Raw genomic sequence first — 20,596 nt, 5'->3', positions numbered from 1 at the left:
GCTAAGTTTTTACAATTTTTAGGTTTTAAGTTGGGTTAGGTTATAAGGCTAGGAGCCGAGCACCCGTAACTAGGCAGGCTTGGGGGCCGAGTGCTTCGGATATGGGTGCCTAGCGCTGCAGCCATTATCATTATTTTGTAGGTAGACGGGATTGTATAAAATTAAAATTTTGAAAAAAAATTCCTAAGGGTATTATATCACTTTGTATAAATAGCTGCATAATCATATCTGTCCCTGTTCCTGATTCTTGATTGATTCATCTTCACTACTACTTGAGCTAGAACTGTCAATCATTTCAACAGATTGTCTGTCTTTCTTGCTCATTTTCATTAGAATTGGACAATCATCAGAGTCGCTGCTAGATGAGCTTTCATTATTTGAGGCTTTAACACAATCAACGTTATCCCTGATATCATCATTTTCAGAACTACTACTGCTATCAGATCTTAAATCCTGGTAAAAAAATGTAGTTATAGTTGCTATGAAGGGAGTGTCAGAACTTCAAAACCTGCAAATCAATTTATAAGTCTAAACAAAATTGTATATTATGTTGCAAAATCACTAAAGAATATAAAAACCTTGTTTTCCTAGGAATCATTAATACAAAAAAAGTGATGAATAGTTTTAGTATGATTATCTCATAAAATTTTTTTGTCAAAAATTATAAAATTGGCTTGTTTTAAATGGACTTTCTGGCAACTATTAGGCTTGCTTCGCCTAATCGTAATCGTAGTTAACTGTTACAGGAATTACCATACCAAACTTAAAGATAGGAAATATTCGTTACAAAAAGACAAGGTGACTATAATCATAGAAAAGCTTCGCTCTTAAAAGTGAAGAAGGTTTGCTCCCAATAAATACTAGGAAAAAAGAAGAAGGTACTACACAAAACAGAAAAGAAAACTATGTTTTTTTTTCCTGTGGAGATAATGTACAAGGAATCAAATCTTTAATGGATGCATTATGCCTTGCGTTTTTAACAATCACTTTGTTAGGCGTGGTGCTTTTGTTTTTTCTTGTGCTTGGCTCCTTAGGAATATCAAAATCTTCGTCACTTGAGCTGTAATCATTTTCTAAATCAGGTTTGTTTTGCGCAGCTAACAATGCATTGCGGCTTCTTGTTGGCTCTTGAATTGCTAACGACTCCTGGCGGTTTATATTAGTATTCTTTTCAACAGATAACAACTCCTTTTGGTTCATTGTAGATTCAATTTGAGCGGCTGACAGCTTGTTTGTGATGTTACCCTTCAATTTTCTGGCAGTTACTTTGATGGGATTGGTGGCTGATGCGCTTTCATTGTCTCCAATATTTGCCTGCGATGATTTTGGTAGCAAAATATTGCTGCTGTACTCTGATCTATTTATCAATAAACTATTTCTTGTTGACTCATTTTAATATTGTTTAAATTTTAAAGATGAGAAAAACCATAAGACACCTTTTCCTATTCCTGACTGGTGGTATATCCATGTTCCCATGTTCTACTTTTATTTACCATGATAATTTAAATCTAACAATACTGGAAAGTAGGTTATCTTTAGGTGAATGTAGAAAAAAATGTATATTAGATTAGTTGTTATCTACTGAATCAAATATCATTGACTAACATAGGTGATTTGTATAGAAAGCATTTAAAAATGATTAAGTTCAGGAAGTACAAAGATTTTCAAAAAGTTTATGATACAAAAAAATAGTTCATTCCTGTTTGATGCCGAGTCTTGAGATTTGTCGACACAAGCTATATTATTATAAGCCTCCCAGCATGAAGGTATATTAAAAAATTTCATGTTAGCTTCATTAATATAGTATTTCTTTCCTGATGGTCGGGTAATTGCCTTAAAACCTGGAGGCAATTTTCCTTTGGCTGATATAGCACATTTCTTATTGAAATCATCCCAGCATGAGGCTACATTGGTAAATCTCAAGTTGTTTTCATTAAGATAATATTTCTTTCCGGATTTTTGAGTCTTGGTATGAAATCCAGATGGCAATTTTCCTTTGGATTTTTCCCCAGCAACAAATGCTTCTTGGGCTTCCCTAAAGGTGTTAAACTTGTTGCCTTTACTCTCAAAATAATGCTTCCTACCTGAGGGAATTAATTCACATATGAAACCAGGTAATAACTCAACGTTAGAAACTTGATATTCTGCCATATTTGGATTTTGGTTCTCCTTGTTGGTCGAATCCTTCTTTGATTTCTTAATATTAGTTTTGTCGTTGCTATCTATGCCTAAATGGTAAGAAGTTAAGAGAAAGATGATATTCTTTTTTTTTAGCAATGTAATAAAGAATCTGTGTTGCTTTCTGAACATTTTAAATGTACCTAAGCTTCAGAAATATTAAATAATCATCTGCAAAATCAGGTGGCCAATAAACATAAAAATAGGTAGTTGTCTGGATAATGCATCTATAAAAAAATGCCTATGTTAATTGAATAACAATGTTAAAAAAAATTCTTTTAAAATTTATTTATTATCTCCCTGTACTACGAAATAAACACAGATTAGGGGGAAAGGTGCAAAATTAACAAAAATTATGATTAATAACTCACCAACTAAGTCTTGTTGCGTTTCTTGTAGCTCGCTAGCATCAACAATCTCATTATTTGGTTGAATATCTTGACAAATATTATTATCATTGTTATTGCTTGAACAAGGATCACCAGAGTCGTTAGAATCCTGTAGTTAGAGTCATGAATGGACTATTATTGTATATACAGATAACTACTCCCTCCCCCCTTTTCAAATAAAATTTTTCGTCTGCTAGCAAATTATATTCTGCTACTTTGCTGTGTTAATATTCCCGACACTTTTGGTTGATTTTAAAGACCCAATTGAGAATCGGCCACGGTCATTCATTACGATAGGGAAATACAATATCAAAAAAACAACGTATCATACATAGGTGGATATACTTTTACATCTTATCACATCCACATCGTGTTTCATAACCGCCTAATGAAAGAATAATACATAAAATAAATTTGCAAAACAAAACTTTAAAAGATACCCCTGTATTACATTCATGTATCAACTATCCTGATTGGTTTGAGTAGTAGTTATATTTGTGTCTTGGGAATTGGATTTACCCAATCTATCACATGTTTGGTTGATTCGTTTGCTTGCATTTCTAGTTAGTCTTGGTGCAACATTCAACTAAAGAATAAACAACTTAACATGAAATATCATCAAATGTTTGCAGAGTTCAAACTGTTGTTTCAACAAAAAATTATCATTTCGATGAAAAATGTATTTTTGAAAAAAAAAGTGGTAGCTTGTAATAATTAATTAACTGTGGCAATTTAGAGCATTTGATGATTTTTGTCGTATTATTTTGTTTTGTCTTTTAAACTTAACAAAAAAAATTGATGATATTGCGCCAAAATTTTATATAAAAAATTATTAACATTTGAATTTTTTATATAAAATCACGATGAAGCATAATTTTTTAAAGTAGATATAACTATATAAAGTGCCCCTTGAGGCCTCTAGGGGCACTTGAGGAAAAGAGAGTAGAATTTAATAATTCAATTTCTTATTTAAGATTTTAAAAGAAAAAGTAAAAAAAAATTTGGGGGGGGGGGGGGCGAAATTTTTTTTTTTTGGGGGGGGGGATTTATCATTTTTTGGGGGGGGGGGTTGGGGGTGTCCCACCCCCCAAGAAAATAGTTATAAACCTTCCCGGGACCTATGAGAACCTACCCTGTTAAGGAGAACCCGATCGGTTCAGCGGTTAGCGAGATCCTTCGGTACAAACATACAAACACACAAACATCCTGTTACTTTATTATAAGGATAACCTAGTAGGTATATCCACTAAAAAAATATTCAGGTTCACAGCTGGAAGGTGCTTAAAATCCTTTGCTCTAGTTCGTGTATAGTCCCCTTTCATAACATTGTGCCATAATAAATACAGCTAGACTTTCACGGACGGTCGGACAGACATTTCTAGTCATACGAGTATCTACGCTTTTCAAGGATTTTAAGGTTTACCAATGGACGATAAATCGACGTACACCCTCATATGTGATGTTAAATTTCTCATCTTATCATTAAGATCAAAATTATTGATAGTTAGTTCTAAATGTTTTTAACTTAACTAATGAGTGAAAGTGTTTAAGGATCAGTATAATTTTAACTCAACTAAAGAGTGAGTGTTTAATGATCAGTATAATTTTAAGTCTAATATACCTCCCTCCCTGAGGTTTTAAAACATTTAATTTACCTCTACATCAGGATTCTGTACTTCTTTGTAAAATTCTCCAATAATCAAAGATGAAAAATCATCTCTGAAATATAAAAAAGAAACATGAAATAGAGACAGTAAGTCCAAAAGCATCTATAAAATATTTTAAAAGTTTGTAGGCAATTTCACTCAAAGTGCCTTGTTTACAACTGAACCCCCTTCCCCAACAATCCTTAGTTTTAAAAATAAAACTAGAATATGCAGAGGGTTTGTTTTTTTTCGGTCAGGTGTGTTGGATAATGGATAGCACCGCAGGTAAAGGCACCGCAGAGGTTAGGTATAGGAAAAAAGAACCTGAGACCCCCACCCCTTATTTCCATTGTTTAAAAAAAGAGGGAGTTTTATAGACCCCAGTTTTTATTCTTAGTTAAGATTTTTGTCAAGAAATATTTAAGAATACTGATTAAAATTATGAATATTTACATACCCGGATGCAGGATAACACACTTTGTTGATTTTTACTAAAATATCTCTACCAACCTAAATAATTTAAGTTTAATACTGGACTGTTTTAAATATAGAACATCTATTCTTTTTGTTACATCCTGAAATCTTTTGATTTTTTAATAAAATCAGTCAGTAAAGACATTTGTTGTCATCAATATTTCACTAACTACGTAGGACAGACGGAGAACACGCCTATAAACGTATGTATTATGAACAGGCTTGCTGTAGAAAATATAAACCATACAAAAAATTGATGACAGAGTGCGGAAACAATAAATGGCAAAGAAAAAAGGTAGGGTTAATAGGAGAAAAAAAGGTGAAGAAACTTGAAGATCAAATATGCCGTCAAAAGTAACTTGTAGAGTAGCTTTGGGGCAAAAAGGGGGTCATTTCCTGTAAAATTGTGAGTTAGTGTTTCTAGTCAAATGCACTCATTAATTGAATGCACTTATTAATTTTGACCATTTCCTAAATATATAATTGTTCAAAATGAACAGTTTGACTTAATAAGCACATTTGACTACAGGCTTAAAACATTACGTAAAATACGCAAAAAATGACCCTCTTTTTATTACGACTAACCTGTAGATTTGATATCACTTGTGAAGCTATATCTTGCACTACAATTTTGTACTTGTGTCTAATAATTGTTAAAAAATCATATATATTTGTCTGGATACTGAAATAGGGAGATGCGCGGAAAGTTTTTTGCAGGAAATAAAGGCTTTTTATAATTCAGTGACCTCTGAGATGCAAACTTTGGGATTAAACTTAAAAGTATAATCCCAAGTTTTGCTTCATGTACCTATCTCTAGTGGTTACTGGGTAACACACATTACTATTAATTTTGATATAAATAAGTTATTAATCGAAAAGTAGACCCTTCAGTTGGGATGGGAGACCAGGTACGTGCACGCCGTTCAATCCTGCACCGTGCATCAATGACCCTGGGAGCTACACCAGAAGAGTCCTACTGTGCTGGAAAGGTCCTAGGGTAGATGCCAGACTGAATTCTGGTCACTTCCCCCAATCTAGGGGGTTTGGGTGGGGCTAACAATCCTTCCCTAGAAAAAACCTGCTTATGTTCAACCCGCACAAAGTAATGACCAATTTAACTTTGGGCACGGGAACGAAGTAGAGGTTGGAAACAACAATATGATGTTTGGCTGGGAAACCACTAACGGACCAGTCAGGCGGATGATTCTGAATTCCCGCAGACCAGCAAAAATTTGCACCTGGAATGTTCGGACAATGTTTCAGTCAGGCCAGACAGAAAACATTTGCAGAGAAATGCTAAAAGCCAAGGTTGACATCCTGGCTATCACCGAATCAAGGTGGACAAACAATGGAGAGTTTAAACACCATTCTGGCTTGAAAATACTATACTCAGGTCATATGAATGAGGATCTAGGCCATAATCAAGGGGTGGCTCTTATGCTGACCAAGCAAGCAGAGCAGGCCATGATCAGTTGGCAACCCCATGGTCCTAGAATTATGGAGGCTTATTTCAAATCCTCAGTTAAAAACATCAAACTGAGAAATAGAATTATAGTAGCATATGCTTCTACAGAACAAGCAGATACAGAGGTCAAAAACGAATTTTATGACCAGCTTGACTCTGTATTTAAAAATGGTCATAAAGAAAAGGATCTGACCATGCTCCTAGGAGATTTCAATGCTCAAGTGGGAAGTAATAATGAGAATTTAGAAGAAGTCATGGGCAGATATGGCCTAGGCTTAAATAATGGCAAGGAAAATGACAATGGTGATAGACTTGTAAGTTTTTGTACTGAAAACAAACTTGTCATTGGTGGAACCATCTTTAAACACAAAAAGATTCATACTGCCACCTGGAGATCACCAGATCAAAGAACCTTTAACCAGATAGACCACATATGTATATCTAGACGCTTTAAAGGTTCTCTCCTTGATGTCAGGGTTGAAAGAGGACCTGATGTTAATTCAGACCATTATCTTCTATCTTCTAAAGTTCGGCTTAGATTTAAAAAGCAGGACACAAAGCCTAACCCCAGGAAGAAATATAATTTAACAACCCTCCAAAACTCTGAAAAGTTACAAGAGTTTAAGCTCACTCTAAAGAATAGATTTGAGTTGCTGACTCTTCAAGAGGAAGATGGAGTGGAAGATGTTTGGCAAGGTATCAAAAAGTTTATAATGGTACTAGCCAAGAAAAATTAGGTTTCAAAAAGGCTAACCAAAAGCCGTGGATCACTCAAAGATCCATTGATCTCATGGATCAAAGAAGAGAGGTAAGACAAAAGACACTCTCTAGAAACTCTCCAGAAGATAAAGACCTGTATAAGAGGCTCAGCAGGGAAATCCAAAAAAGTGTCAGAATTGACAAAAAAGAACACTTGGAAAACCTTGCCTTGCAAGCAGAAAATGCTGCTAATCAAAATAGAATGAAAGATGTCTATGAGATTACTAAGAGCATTGCAGGTAAAGTACACAAATCAGGATCACACATCAGGGACAAGGATGGTTCACTCCTTAAAACTGATGAGGATATTCTTAATAGATGGGCAGAGCATTTCACTGAACTGCTTAATTTTCCAGTTCCAGAGGAAGAAACTGAGATTCCACCCTCAGATGCACTTGACATTGACTGTCGAGCGCCAAATCTATTGGAAATCAAAGAGGCCATTAAAAGTTTGAAAAATAACAAGGCCGCTGGACCTGATAACATCCCAGCTGAGGTCATGAAAGCAGACCTAGACACATCTGCTGAGGCATTCCTACCTTTGATCACTAAGATATGGGATGATGAGTTATGCCCAGAGGACTGGAAAAATGGACATATCTCAATTATGGCCAAAAAAGGAGACTTGACCCAATGTGGAAACTACAGAGGGATAATGCTTCTTTCAGTACCTGGCCGTATCCTTAGTAAGATTCTTCTTAATAGAATAAAAAAGAAGGTTAATGAAAAGCTAAGACCTAATCAGGCTGGATTTAGACCAAACCGTTTCACTATTGATCAGATAACCTCTCTAAGAATCATCATAGAGCAATCCAAGGAATGGAACTCTGAGCTTTTTGTAAACTTTATTGACTACAAAAAAGCATTTGATTCTTTAGACAGGAAATCTCTCTGGAAAATCTGCTGACACTATGGCATTCCAGAAAAGATAATCAATATCATTAAAGCTATCTATCATAAAGGAGGTGGAAATGTTATGTATAAAGGTAAACTATCAACCTTTTTTGAGATTGTAACAGGTGTCAGACAAGGATGCCTTCTCTCTCCCTTCCTTTTCCTCCTTGCCATTGACTGGATCATGAAGAACTGTGAAAGCAATGATGGCATTCGCTGGCAGTTATTTGGCAATCCAAAATATTTGGGAGATCTGGACTTTGCTGATGATATTGCTTTGTTAACAAGCAATAGAAGTCAAATGCAAAGAAGGACTAACATGATAGCTGAAACTTCCAAGAAAGTTGGACTTGAAATAAATGTTCCAAAAACTAAAATACTCAGATTAAATGCAAACTCCCAAGAACCAATAACTATTGGAAACCAAATTCTTGAGGATGTTAACTGCTTTGAGTATCTTGGAAGTAAAATTGATGAAGCTGGAGGCACTTTGACAGACGTTAAAGCTATAATTAACAAATCTAGAACAGCCTTTGCCAGCTTGAACAAAATTTGGAATTCTAACAACATCTCCATAAAGACCAAGTTAAGACTTTTCAAGTCAAATGTTCTCTCTGTTTTGCTGTATGGGGCCGAAACTTGGTTCCTAAACACAGCAGTGATCTCCAAGCTACAGACATGTGTCAACAAATGTCTTAGGAGAATCCACAAGATCTTTTGGCCAAACAAGATCACAAATGCTGAGCTCTTAGAGCGCAGTGATATGTCAGACATCAAACTGACAATAAAACAGAGAAAATGGAGATGGTTGGGGCACACTCTAAGGAAAGGGCATGATGATTTAACCAATCAAGCCTTGACTTGGGACCCCTTCACAGGAAATAGGAAACCAGGCAGACCAAAAACAACCTGGAGGAGGGAATTCCTTGAGGAACTGAGAAAGAAGAATTTTTCATCTTTCAGTGAAGCCTCTACTGAGGCCCAATTCAAAGATAAATGGAGAACCATTGTGCGTGGCCTATGCTCTGGAAAGTAGAGATAAATGGCGATGATGATGAGACCTTTCAGTCAGATAAGCATAACTGAAATAAAAAAAATAATATAAAGAGAAACAAACCTGTCTTGACAAAATACTCCATCATTATAAATGTTTAATACTTCCGTTTTTAGAATTCTTCCTTCTTTTAAATCTAGAACCTAAAGAAAAAGAGAGATAGGATTAATATGGATATACAGTAATCCTCTAGAACTTTCAATATAAATAAATTATTTACTAAAAAAAACAGTTATAAAGAAGCTCAAATAATCCTATATATTAGAGTTACAGGATGTCTTTTTGTATGTATGCAATGATGCATGTCCGCTAAGGTTTGGTAAACGGCTATAACGATCGTTTCACAACTTTCAGGAAAGTTTTACATTAATCCAAGGAAGATTTTAAATATTATCGAAGATATAAACCCCCCCCCCCAAAAAAAAAAATAAGATGCGAAGCTTCTATTATCAAACTAAATAGCTACGGTTAAAATAATAAGGGAGTAAAAACATCAATTCTATAATATTAATCACATTTCCTTTTAAAGCTTTCCGAGGAGCTTGTTGAAAACTGCTATTATTACGTTTTTACCTGAAAATCGCCTGTTATTTTAATCAATCTGTTCACGTTGGGATATTTATTGACCACACTGTCATCAGACTAAAATACAAATATAAATACAAGCAGTAGCGTGCAGTAAGTAATATTAGTTACCAAAAATATCCACTCTCCCTTTAATAAGTCTCCAAATACAAATAATGTAACACGCGTTAATAAAACTTTGGACCACCATAATATACGGTAAAATATCCCCGTCTTCTTAGTGTATTAATATAATGACTAGACACAGTGGGTTAAACGCTTTGTTTAGTTCAAACTGCTGATTTTTTTCTGATTGCACAGCCAAAATTATTTCAAGTTTTTTTTTTATAAATCTGAGTCATTGATTGTTTTATGAAACTAAAGTGATATTGAGACTTAATTTGTTCTAAGAATACATTCAATTTATATGCCCAGTGCAGTGTCCCATACATTAAGATCCCTGAGCTCATGGGAGATATATCTTAAACATGTACTTGCTGCGACGTGTTTCCATACCTGAATCTTGTCATAATGTATCAAAATACCACCAAGTTCTGCCACATGATTTCCGCTTTTCTATACAAGATTAATGATTAATTATCTCTCACATCGTGTTATAGACAGCTTTCAACGGACAGTAAAGTAAGCAGTTTTAAGAATAATTCCAATTTAGTTAGCAATGTTTTTATATTTTATTTTATTCTCAGTAGAAACATTTTCTATAACGCTAGGTATTTCTCAGTACAGCTCAGAACTGGTTATAATCCAGCGAATATTTATCTGTTTCGAAGCCATGCTTGGAATATCATAACAATTGAATTAATAAAATTAGTAATAGAATTAAGCTGAAAATTAAGAGTATTAAAAGATATTAACTTTTTCAACAAAATATAGGAGGAAAGAAAAAAGGAATAGAGTACCTAGTAATAGTGTCTAACTTTTTATCTTTGTGACGTAACAAAAATCGAAGGATGAGAGGGGAGGTGGGAAAGGAAACCCCTAAAAGAGATGGATTTTTGTTACTTCACAAAGATAAAAAGTTAGACACTATTACTAGGTTCAGGAATAGAGATAGTAGATTAGGAGAGAGATTACCTTAAGTTTTCTTAGATAGTTTTCAACAACCTCTGAAACTGGCAAATTTTGATTGTTACTAAATATAGTGAATTCGCATCTCTTCCATCTAAACAGGTTTAAAATACAAATATATCTACAGTGTTTAGTGTCCTATGATTATTAATGATAGTTATGTTTTCCTCAGCTCCCATAGAAGCTTAAACTATAACGATTAACCCAGGACTGAGGAGACATGTCATCTTTAAATCATAGAACTGACATATAACTCTGTTTCGTTATTTGGGGATGATCTTTGCAATTGCTCAAATTATAGGATTTTTTTATGTGGCGCTTTCTCTCAAGTGCCTAGTCGAGCACAGAAACGCTTCCTCCCTCTTACTTTGAAACAAATTGAAGATCAGGGGGGTTGATGGTAAATATCGTTTTCTTTTAGGTTTTAGGCCCTGCGGATATTAGAAATAGGAAAAAACACCCCACCTCTAGGTATGTTATTTTAAAAAAAAAGGGGTTGGGTATTTTCATTGTTCAATCGGCACTAAGGAAACACTTCAGGTTATAAGATCTTGTGTTACATTCTCAAGAAATGGGGAAATACAAACGTCTGTGTTGAAGTTATGTTAAAATTGTCATAGAATTGGACAGACACCTTACACCAATTAAAAAAATAGATTTACTGTTCAAGCTTCCCTGAACAATGGATGTAGAATAAACGTGGATATTTTGACAGGGGAAAAATTGTAGAACGTAAGGGGAGGATCATTATTTTAACCCGCTGAATGTGTCACCCCTTATTAGAGAACATGAAAATTACGATCGAAGTAATATTATATCTATTCCCTGAGCAGTGATACCATCAACATACATGCTATCACTGCGAAACCTCAACACAAGGACAATAGGCTAAAACGGTACACCGACAAACGTCCTACTACGACAAAAGTCCTAATGCGACATCTCTTAAGTAAAACCTCCTAAAAACTTTTTCACGTGATATCACATTTATTAAATGTGAGGTAAGGGTCGATTTTTGTAATACAAGGTTGTGTCGGGTTCGAAACCATGCCATTGGGTAGCCAACACCGATTTTGTGAGACCTGTCGGACGGATTTTTAAATTTCACCCTGTGGACAAAGTTATTCAAGAAATAAATTTTCGGTTTTGAATTTCGTTTCTGTGTGTTTTATCGCTATATTGGATTGGATATTTACATTATTTCACTGTTAGTACATAATGTTTGGAAGAATTTTTGATAAATTTTGGAAGATTTAAAAATTAAGATTTTTTTAGGAGGTTTTACATAAGATATGTCGCATTAGTAGGTTTGTCCCTTTAGGAGTTTTAGGACATTTGTCCATTTAGGAAGTTTGTCGGTGTACCATCCATTACCGCTAAAACTAATATTAACTCTAGTTCCGGTTTGTATAAAGCTCCCTTTGGTAGTTGTAGAATATTGGAGAGAATAGGTTTAGAAGATTTACTTACGTGATACAATTTTCTTCCTCTTCTTTTTCCTTCATTATTTACAGATTACAATATTCTGAAATTAATCTTTTACCCAACTTACCAGGAAAAAAACCTATAATCCATTGAATTATTACCTAATACATGTTTTAGACGAAAATGTGAATTATGCCCGTCTTTTATTCTACTTTAAATAATCTTCCAGTGTCTATACTTTTATTCAGTATTCTCGTGCAAAGGGATTTAACAAGGGGGGGGGGGTGAAATAGGGATCCGGTATTTTGTAATTTCTTTATTTTAGAATTGCCGACAGAACCTTCCCGCATGTCCCTATACTAGTGTTGGTAAGAATATTACTGCTGGAATTTGGTACACAATAGGTACATATGATATGGATATAGAATATGCGTAAATATTTAGACAGGGGTAAATTGTCGTCAATTTAGGTTGCTTATACGGACATTTAGTATTGGTTAGTTCTTTCATCCAGTAGGATGGAAAGGGGTGAGGGAAAGGGCGAATGGCAGAGGGGTTCGTTATTTTAGCCAGCTACACGTTTCACTTTATTAGAGTATATAATAATCTAGTGCAAGATCCAAATAATGATAAAATAAATAATGGAAATAATACAATGAACTATAATGATTTACTAAAATAAAGAACAGATGAACAGATAATTTATTTTTTTAATTCCGATTACATAAAAACATGAACAATATAATATTTATGCTGTACAAGAAACTACTGTCACTAATTCAGGTACAATAGGTTGACTGTAGAAATTAAATATTAATCTAGGGATAAATCTATGTTGGCTGTTGAGTGTTAAATGACTTTGAACACTAGGCTAACTACCCATTAAAAATCAATAGGAAAATATTTGTTAGTCTTTAAATTTTTTAGAGATATAAAAATTGTCGAAACTCAATAATTGAAAAAGAGTAGGTAGTTGTTTTTCACATCGTTATTATAAACAGCTTTCCGCAGATAATAAATGAAAAATTAAGAGTTAAACCAGCCTTGATAGCCCCGGAGGCCTTGGTTCGGAGCCATACTGGAAAAGATGATAATTACCTAATTTTCTAAAAGTAAAATAAAGAAAAAGAACATTGTATCTGAAGAAAGCCATTTACAGCCAAATTAAAATTACACAGATCACTTGTAAATTCTTAGGTAATTTAAAATTACTTGGTGCAATTGCACAATAAGATTAAGAAATATTCAATGGTGGAAAATTGAAGAAAAAAAATTTCATTGGGCGCCAAATTCTTGTTGTTAAATCGAACAAATTGAGTTGATAATTTTAATCAAATAAACATTTATAACAATTTCTTTTTCTTGGTGTTATAATCTTGTCTCTTGCTTATTGTTCGTTGAAATCACTAATCGCTGCCTTGTAATTACTTGATCTTGATTAACTTGGCATAATATTTACAGCACATTTTTGGTACTAAGTCATGGGCCTCTGACTGTTTCATTAATCCCATATCATCATTCTTAAACCTAAATCAAAATAACATATCATCATTTTAAATAAAAAAAATTTAAAAAAATGACTATATGCATTATAAAACAAGGTTGACAACGTCAATAAGTAGCTAAGGTATTAAGGGAGGGGGCGGATGTGACACTTTTAGAAATCAAAACTAAGTCAAGGAAGAGGTACAATGTGGTGTTGAAGAAACGGCGCTCGAACCGCAACTCTCAACTGGGACATATTTTCTCTCTCTCTAATATTACCCTTATATTTGGCACATGTCAAGTGAAAATATTACCTTGAGAAATTATATTGAAAAAAAGTTTATCTCAGAGGATTCAAATTTGTCTAATTTGGCGAGAAAGGGCAAAAAATCGGCGGAAAACGGCGGTTTTCGGCAAGCAGTGGTTTCCACTTCGTTTCTTCGCAATTACATCCTCTACCGCAGCAATGTAAAAACAAATGAACTTACTTGACGACAAAATGCAAATCTCCGGGTTCATTGGTCATCCCCAAAATTCTGGCTGGTAGTTCCTAAAAAATATCAATGTATTTAGTTTCGATGGTATTTCACTCTTTTTTTGGAGGAGGGGGGGGGGGGGGGTGGAATTACTTATTCAAATACCTTTTCTATAATAAAAGTAGTAGAATTAAAAACAAATATGAAGAAAGGGAAAGTGTAAAAAAGAGAGGGGGGGGGACATTCTGCAAAAGGTTTAATTTAGTTTATCATAATCGGGTATGTACATAAAGGGAGGTGTAGGTTGCGCTAAAAATCCGTAAAGGTTGTAAGTTTTAAGTTAAAAACAGTAGAACGATAAAAATTTAAGTTAACTTCAAAAAAAAAATGTCTAGTTCTTTTCAATAAGAAATACACTTATTTAGTAAATATTACCGTTCTACTATTTTTTTTAAGCCTTAAAACTCACACCTGACCTTTATGGATTTTTAGCGCAACCTAATGGTAAAATCAAAAATAAAAACTTAAAAAGGCAATTTATTTTAAATTAACTATGAATGATTTTTTTATATAAAATTTACGCTTTTATAGATACCTACCTTGTATTTTACCTGGTTCATTGTTAATAAAATTACATATTAATCTTACCCTGGCAATTTTCTTTTTAAATTCTGGTTTTCTAGATACTGTAGAATCCTCTTTTCTTTCAGGTCTATCTTCTTTTCTTTCTTTTTTCTTCTCAACTTTAAACAGAGATCTCTCATCTTTGTGTTTTTTCTTTTTCAATTCTTCTCTTTTCTTATCCTTAAATTATAATTTTTAAATTAATATAATTTCTCAATGCCTTATAGATACATTTTAAAGAGTATAATGAATACCAAGACGCATGTAGATAAAAGACAAGACATGTAACCTCCCTGTTGTCTCTAAAAATCACATTTCTAATCATAGGAAACCTCTTAGTCTTTATCTACCTACTATAATAGTTGTCCTACTTTTATAAGCATTAAAAATTAAACAAAACAATTGTTAACAAATATTAGTTTATTTACCTTAAAGCTAGATTCCTTTTTAACATCCGTGGAGTCCCTTCTTTCAGATGTAGAACCCTTCCTACTGTCCCCAGAGTCTCTTCTCTCACTACTAACAATAGATTTAGGCTTATCTTCTTTCTTTCTACTTTCAGATGAGTTTTTGTCTTCTTTCTTTCTACTATCTGTTGAGTCTCGCCTCTCTTTGTCCCGTTTCTTCATGACGTCATGGTGTTTCTTTTTCCTGTGTCTGTCTGAAGATTCATTATCACTGGAATCAGAGCTGCTGCTTGGTAGCCGCTTCTTTTCAGATTTTTCTTCTCTGAAAAAAATCAATATAAAATTAGAAGAATTTATAGAATGAAATATATTTGTATTTAAAGTCTGGTTACAAAAAAAGCACCCCCACCCCTTACCTTTGAAGTACTGATTACCTACTGATTTTATCTTTTATAGCATACCCTCTCAGTCCAAAGATAAAGCCTATAAGTATAGATACACTATACACTGCACTGCACTGTTTACATTAATGTGACAAAAATTTCCCCCTCTTGAATATGATATTGTAATAAATATCTCCTACATAAATAAATATGCCATAGGACTAAAATAACATTGACTTGGCAACAAGCGCAAAATTTAAGTTTATTATTTTTTGAAAATACAACTAACCTTCTTTTATCTCGTTCAGCCATCATCTTTAACTTTTTCTCAAATCTTTCTTTTTTCCGTCTTTTTTCTTCATCTTGGTCCCTTTTCCACTTTTTCTCAAAGTCATACAGTTTTTCCTTAAAAGAAAAAAATCAAATAGGTAATTTAAAAACCTAGGAGTAGGCACGTACCTATTCGTTTTTTGATGTCTGATTAAAAATTAATGACTTACTTCCCCTTACGTTCGTTTATCTATAATACATAAAGTAGTAAGCGTTTTTTGTTTGTCCCGAAGGATCTCGCTAACCGCTGAACTGATATTGTTCTCCTTTACAGTGAAGCTTCTCATAGGTCCTGGAAAGGTTTTAAACTATTTTTGGGGAGGGTGTCTTCAACCCCCTCCCCCCCCACAAAAAAAAAATATTTTTTTTATTCTTTTAAACTCAAATTTAAAATAAGATGAGCTCGACTTTTACCCCTCCTACATTAAGTGTCCCTAGAGGCTTCTAGGGGCGTAGTCGCTAGTCTATAATACAAAGTAGAACGATGTCTGTCCGTCTGAAGCTTAAGATCTCGGTAACCGCTGGACCGAATGGGCTCTACTCTTCAGGGAATATATCTACTGGTCCTGTGGTGGTTTTAAGATATTTTCTTGGGGGGTGGGACACCCCCAACCCCCCAAAAAACAAAAAAAATCTCCCCCCCCCCCATTTTTTTATTGCAGAAGATTTCCTTGGTTTCTTTTTTTTGCAGGAGATTTCCTTGGTCCTTTTTCGAATTTCACCTTAATTTTTTTTTATCACCTCTTGGGGCAAAGCCCATAGAGGCTAGGGGCGAAGCCGCTAGTCATAAATATAATCAGTCCTTAAATAGCAGTTACAGGATATCTATCTGTCTGTATGTTTGTATCGCAGGACCGATATGTTCCTCTTTTTAAAGCGAAGCTTTTTATGGGTCCTAGGAAAAAAATTACCCCCACCAAAACACTTTTTAAAGTTTTACTTATTAAACCTAAAACTAAAAGTGGATGGGGGTCGATTAGTAGGAATTCATTTAGATGTCAATATATTACAAGTGAAATTTTTCTTTTTCTAACGCAAAAATACTTTACTTAAGGATTTAGAAACCACATCAACATTCCTAAAATATGCCTTGGCATTACCCAGGTTAAAGGTCTACCTAATTTTCAGAAAACATACCCTTTTAAAACGACAATAATACCCAACACTTTCCTAACACGAGAAGATGCGCTACAATTACCTTACAATCTTCCAAATGCTCCTTAGGTTCCCAGGTATTAGTGTCAGAGTCCCAGCCCTTCCATTTGATCAGATAGACCCATTGTCCGTCCTGGTACTGTTTATCGCGGATAGCCTCCACCTCGTATTCACCCTCCTCTTCGGATCCAGAGCCAGAGCCGGCTGACCGACTACGGCTTCTAAAAATGAACAATGCGTTAAATATCAACAAACCTTATATTGATAATACAGTTATGAAATAATTGCGAGAAAAGTAACTTAACTTTATATTTCTAATTTGTAAAAAATATTTGCGTTAACTCCACTAGGTACCTATGCATTTTTCAAGTTCAAATCAATGGACTATTGCGTATTTGTGCACGTCAAATAAATTACAGATAGATTAACAGATTAAGTACATAAGAACAATTAAAGATTTGCCTTGGTTATAAACGCGCGTTATCATCCACGAAAAACAATCGAAACGAGTATCCTTTAAAGTTGTAATTCATTTGAGGAAAAAGTTAGCTTAAACATTTTTTAAATTCTATGAGACTTCTCATCTGCTTAGAATTAAACAAATTAGGTATCGTATCAAACTTTCCGAAGTGGTAAAATATATATATAAATAAAATTTAATTTCTCTCTATTTTATTAGGTATATGTAGGTACCTAGATGAAAACGATGTTAAAAATAAACGTCGATAAATTTTTTTGTTGAAAATACTCAGTGGCCCTAGCGTATCTTTGGCTTAAAAATCTTGACCTTAATAGTTGAAACTGTCATAACTTTTTTATTTTTAGGAGTTATGACTAAATTTTTTCCTTTTTTTGAAATGGGATTGCATGTATTTTAATAGGAAAATTTAAAAATATAATTTATTTCATCAATTCTACTGTTGTTTTACCAAGATATGCAAATTTTTGATGAAAAAATCGTATTGTTTTACTCAACGCAGGGAGGGAGAAATTCAGACACATTGTTCAAAAATTTGAAAATTTGAAGTGCAAGTAATACTTGAGTTACAATAAATACCTATAAAATATGTTTTGGAAAGGTCTTAAAAATGTCTTAAACATTTGGTTTAAATTTTAAAAATATTGCCCACCCCCAAGCCGCCCGGGGGGAAAAACCGAAACGGTAAGAAAAAGTATGCCTCATACGGGGTGAAATGGGGTGAACTTCCCACGGATAAAATGTAATGAAATTTTGCACACTCATTATTAAGCATGTCTTGTTGCCGCGTTTTGCTGCGTATAATGGTACTGGTAGCACTATTTTTGGTCTAATAGTAACCGCTCAAAAATATCCTATATTTAGAGACTTCCGAATGCCCTAAAAAAAATTAAATATTAATTTTTTTCATTAAAAAAAAAAGAAATGAGGCCATTATTAAATTATTTATGCAAAAAAATTATTAATTTATCTTAAATAAGACCAAAGATATGATGTTTTTAACACCTACTAAAAGGATTAATTTTGTCGGGATTTGGGCAAAATATCGCATTGACTAAAGTTGTTTACAAAAGATACACTACACTACGCTGCAGGGCCGCAGTGAATAAGCTTAAATTTATTATTCATAAAATGCAACTTTTAAGTAGAGAATAAAGGACTTGCACTATAAGTCAATAAATTGAAATAGACAATCCTAAATCCTAAGAACTAATGAGTTTTAAATATACCTGGACTTTGACTTGGGTCTTCTTTTAATTTCATCCTCTGAACTTGACATTTTATAGCTATAGATCGATATAAAATATCTGAAACATACAAATTTAGGTAATTAATACAATTAAGAAAATGCACTCTACACATTAAGTTAGATTCTACTCTATATATAGTTTGACATATAAATTATTATATATATCTGCATTTAATTTAAAGTCAAATTCTTGTAAATTGGGAAAATATTTGATCTTAAAAACGATTGACAATATGTTTGATACATGTAAAGGTGCTTTTTTATCATAATAAACTCCATAAAACGCCAAAATTAAGCGTCTAACCGGCGTTTTACAACTTTTGGCGGGTTCGCCGATAAATTAAAACTCCGCGTGTATTTCTGTTCTAACTAGTTATGTTGATTTTTTTCTTAGCCGTTTCTATGAAACTTAAAAAATGTTATAAATACAATAAGTTTCTGCTATAATATCCTATTTGTACAATTCCAAATTATAAATAAGTTTTCTTTATATTTTTTCCATCCATTTTACGAAATCAAAATAAACATGAATTTGTCAGTGGTTGTACACAATATTTCTCCGTGCTTAATTTCCCAACTTTTAATCCGACTGTATGTTTTAAAAATTTAAGAATATATGTAAATAAAGAAATTTGAGGATAATTCTTGATATATTGAACTAACAAATATAGTAAAAACATATATTTTATCTTTACAGTGTTGTAACTTATCTTTTACAACATAATGGGAAACTTTTCAAACAAAGTTTTTGTCCCCATATATGCTCAGGGCAAAGACGACATTGCTGCATTGCTGCAGCATATGACTTTAATGATAAGGTTTCAAGGAAAAGTTTTCTAAAATTGCAAAATAGATCTAAGATAACTTGCCTAAACGTAAAGCAGCTTAATTACAATAAGAAATAATCAACGCAAGATAAATCAATTATCCAATAATTAAAAAATGTTTAAAGACATCAGCCAGAAACGTCGTAAGGAAAATCGTAAGGAGATATTTACTATATTGTAGCAAAAATCGAATTTGTCGTAAAAATCGTGACTATCGTATGTATCTCGCATTTTATGTTTGTCAACACACACAATCTTTCTGTTTTCAAACAAAATAAATTAAAAACTGGTATAACATAATATCAAAATGTGTTAATGGTCTTTTATTGAAAAAAATTTTTTTTTTAATCATTTTCATTTCAAACCACAGCAAGTGTACAAAAATGTCTAAATGGCAATTAAAATAAGATAAAGGGGGAGGTCATTTTCTAGCAAATTCCGTAAAGGTGTGTGTGTTATAAGGCCTAAAAATAGTAGTAGAACGATAAGGTGCTCTATATATTTGTATTCCCTATTGAATAGAACAATAGGGAGCACCTTATCGTTCTACTACTATTTTTAGGCCTTATAACACACACACCTTTACACACTTTTACGGAATTTACTAGAAAATGACCTCCCCCTTTAGTAAAAATTTCTAAGTTCCTCACGATTTATAATTAAAATGGAAACAGATTTAAAATCACCCTTATAATTTCAGAGGAAACACAGAGATACACCCTCTCTTTCTCTCTCTCTCTCTCTCTCTTTCTGTATGGAAAGTACAATTAGATTATGTTATGAATATTATTGTTTTACGTAACCATTTCCTTACCTAAAACTACACGATGTTAAATAAATTTTTTAATGTACTTTTTATTTACGATTTTGGTACGATATCGCGCGCGATACTTACGATATCACTTACGAGTTCGTAGGTGTATCGCGCAGCTCTAAGTACCTTTTCGACCATTTATCGTAACATATCGTCGATGTGCATTGGACGACTATTTAGCGATATCGTAAGAACTCGTGCTCGATTGCTACACGATATCGTGCGCTATAGTAGCGCGATAGTGACGCTACTTTCTGGCTGGGATATATGAACAGTATATTAATATTTCTAATTTTTTTTCTAGGATAATTTACTGAGGAATTAAGATTCTTCTGGACCGTGTGAAGAGATCTGAGGTGAGTTCTTTAAGAAACTTTCTTAAGAACCCACCTCCAGAAACTTGTATTATAAAACGAAGCTTTATGTTATTA

The 20,596-nt window shown here is 33.5% G+C and overlaps 2 protein-coding genes across 3 annotated transcripts; both read right to left on the bottom strand.

Annotated features, from left to right (window-relative positions):
* Positions 1-222: 222 nt before the first annotated feature.
* LOC145312358 (uncharacterized) lies at positions 223-12,075 on the bottom strand. Its single transcript, XM_080151597.1, has 13 exons — positions 11,983-12,075; positions 10,519-10,606; positions 9,940-9,999; positions 9,433-9,501; positions 8,923-9,002; positions 5,273-5,330; positions 4,671-4,723; positions 4,223-4,286; positions 3,040-3,153; positions 2,550-2,679; positions 1,683-2,228; positions 988-1,301; positions 223-453 (listed from the first exon to the last, which is right to left on the bottom strand). Exons 1-13 carry the CDS (start codon positions 12,015-12,017, stop codon positions 223-225), a joined length of 1,842 nt encoding a protein of 613 aa, XP_080007723.1. The 5' UTR covers positions 12,018-12,075.
* Positions 12,076-12,628: 553 nt separating this feature from the next.
* Positions 12,629-19,049, bottom strand: LOC145333967 (uncharacterized). Of its 2 annotated transcripts, XR_013884659.1 has the most exons (8): positions 18,505-19,049; positions 16,841-17,018; positions 15,602-15,717; positions 14,951-15,251; positions 14,547-14,702; positions 13,911-13,972; positions 13,095-13,464; positions 12,629-12,776 (listed from the first exon to the last, which is right to left on the bottom strand). XR_013884659.1 is itself a non-coding variant. In XM_080179232.1 (7 exons), exons 1-7 carry the CDS (start codon positions 18,552-18,554, stop codon positions 13,362-13,364), a joined length of 966 nt encoding a protein of 321 aa, XP_080035358.1. In that variant the 5' UTR covers positions 18,555-19,049; the 3' UTR covers positions 12,629-13,361. The 2 variants fall into 2 exon arrangements, 1 of the variants encoding a protein (XP_080035358.1); XM_080179232.1 differs by having other exon boundaries at positions 12,629-13,464.
* Positions 19,050-20,596: the final 1,547 nt, after the last annotated feature.

The sequence above is a fragment of the Acartia tonsa genome, chromosome 2, assembly GCF_053477335.1.
Source record: "Acartia tonsa isolate MP-2025a chromosome 2, ASM5347733v1, whole genome shotgun sequence".
NCBI classification, from domain to species: Eukaryota; Metazoa; Arthropoda; class Copepoda; order Calanoida; family Acartiidae; genus Acartia; species Acartia tonsa.
This window is presented reverse-complemented; position numbering and strand designations above follow the sequence as displayed.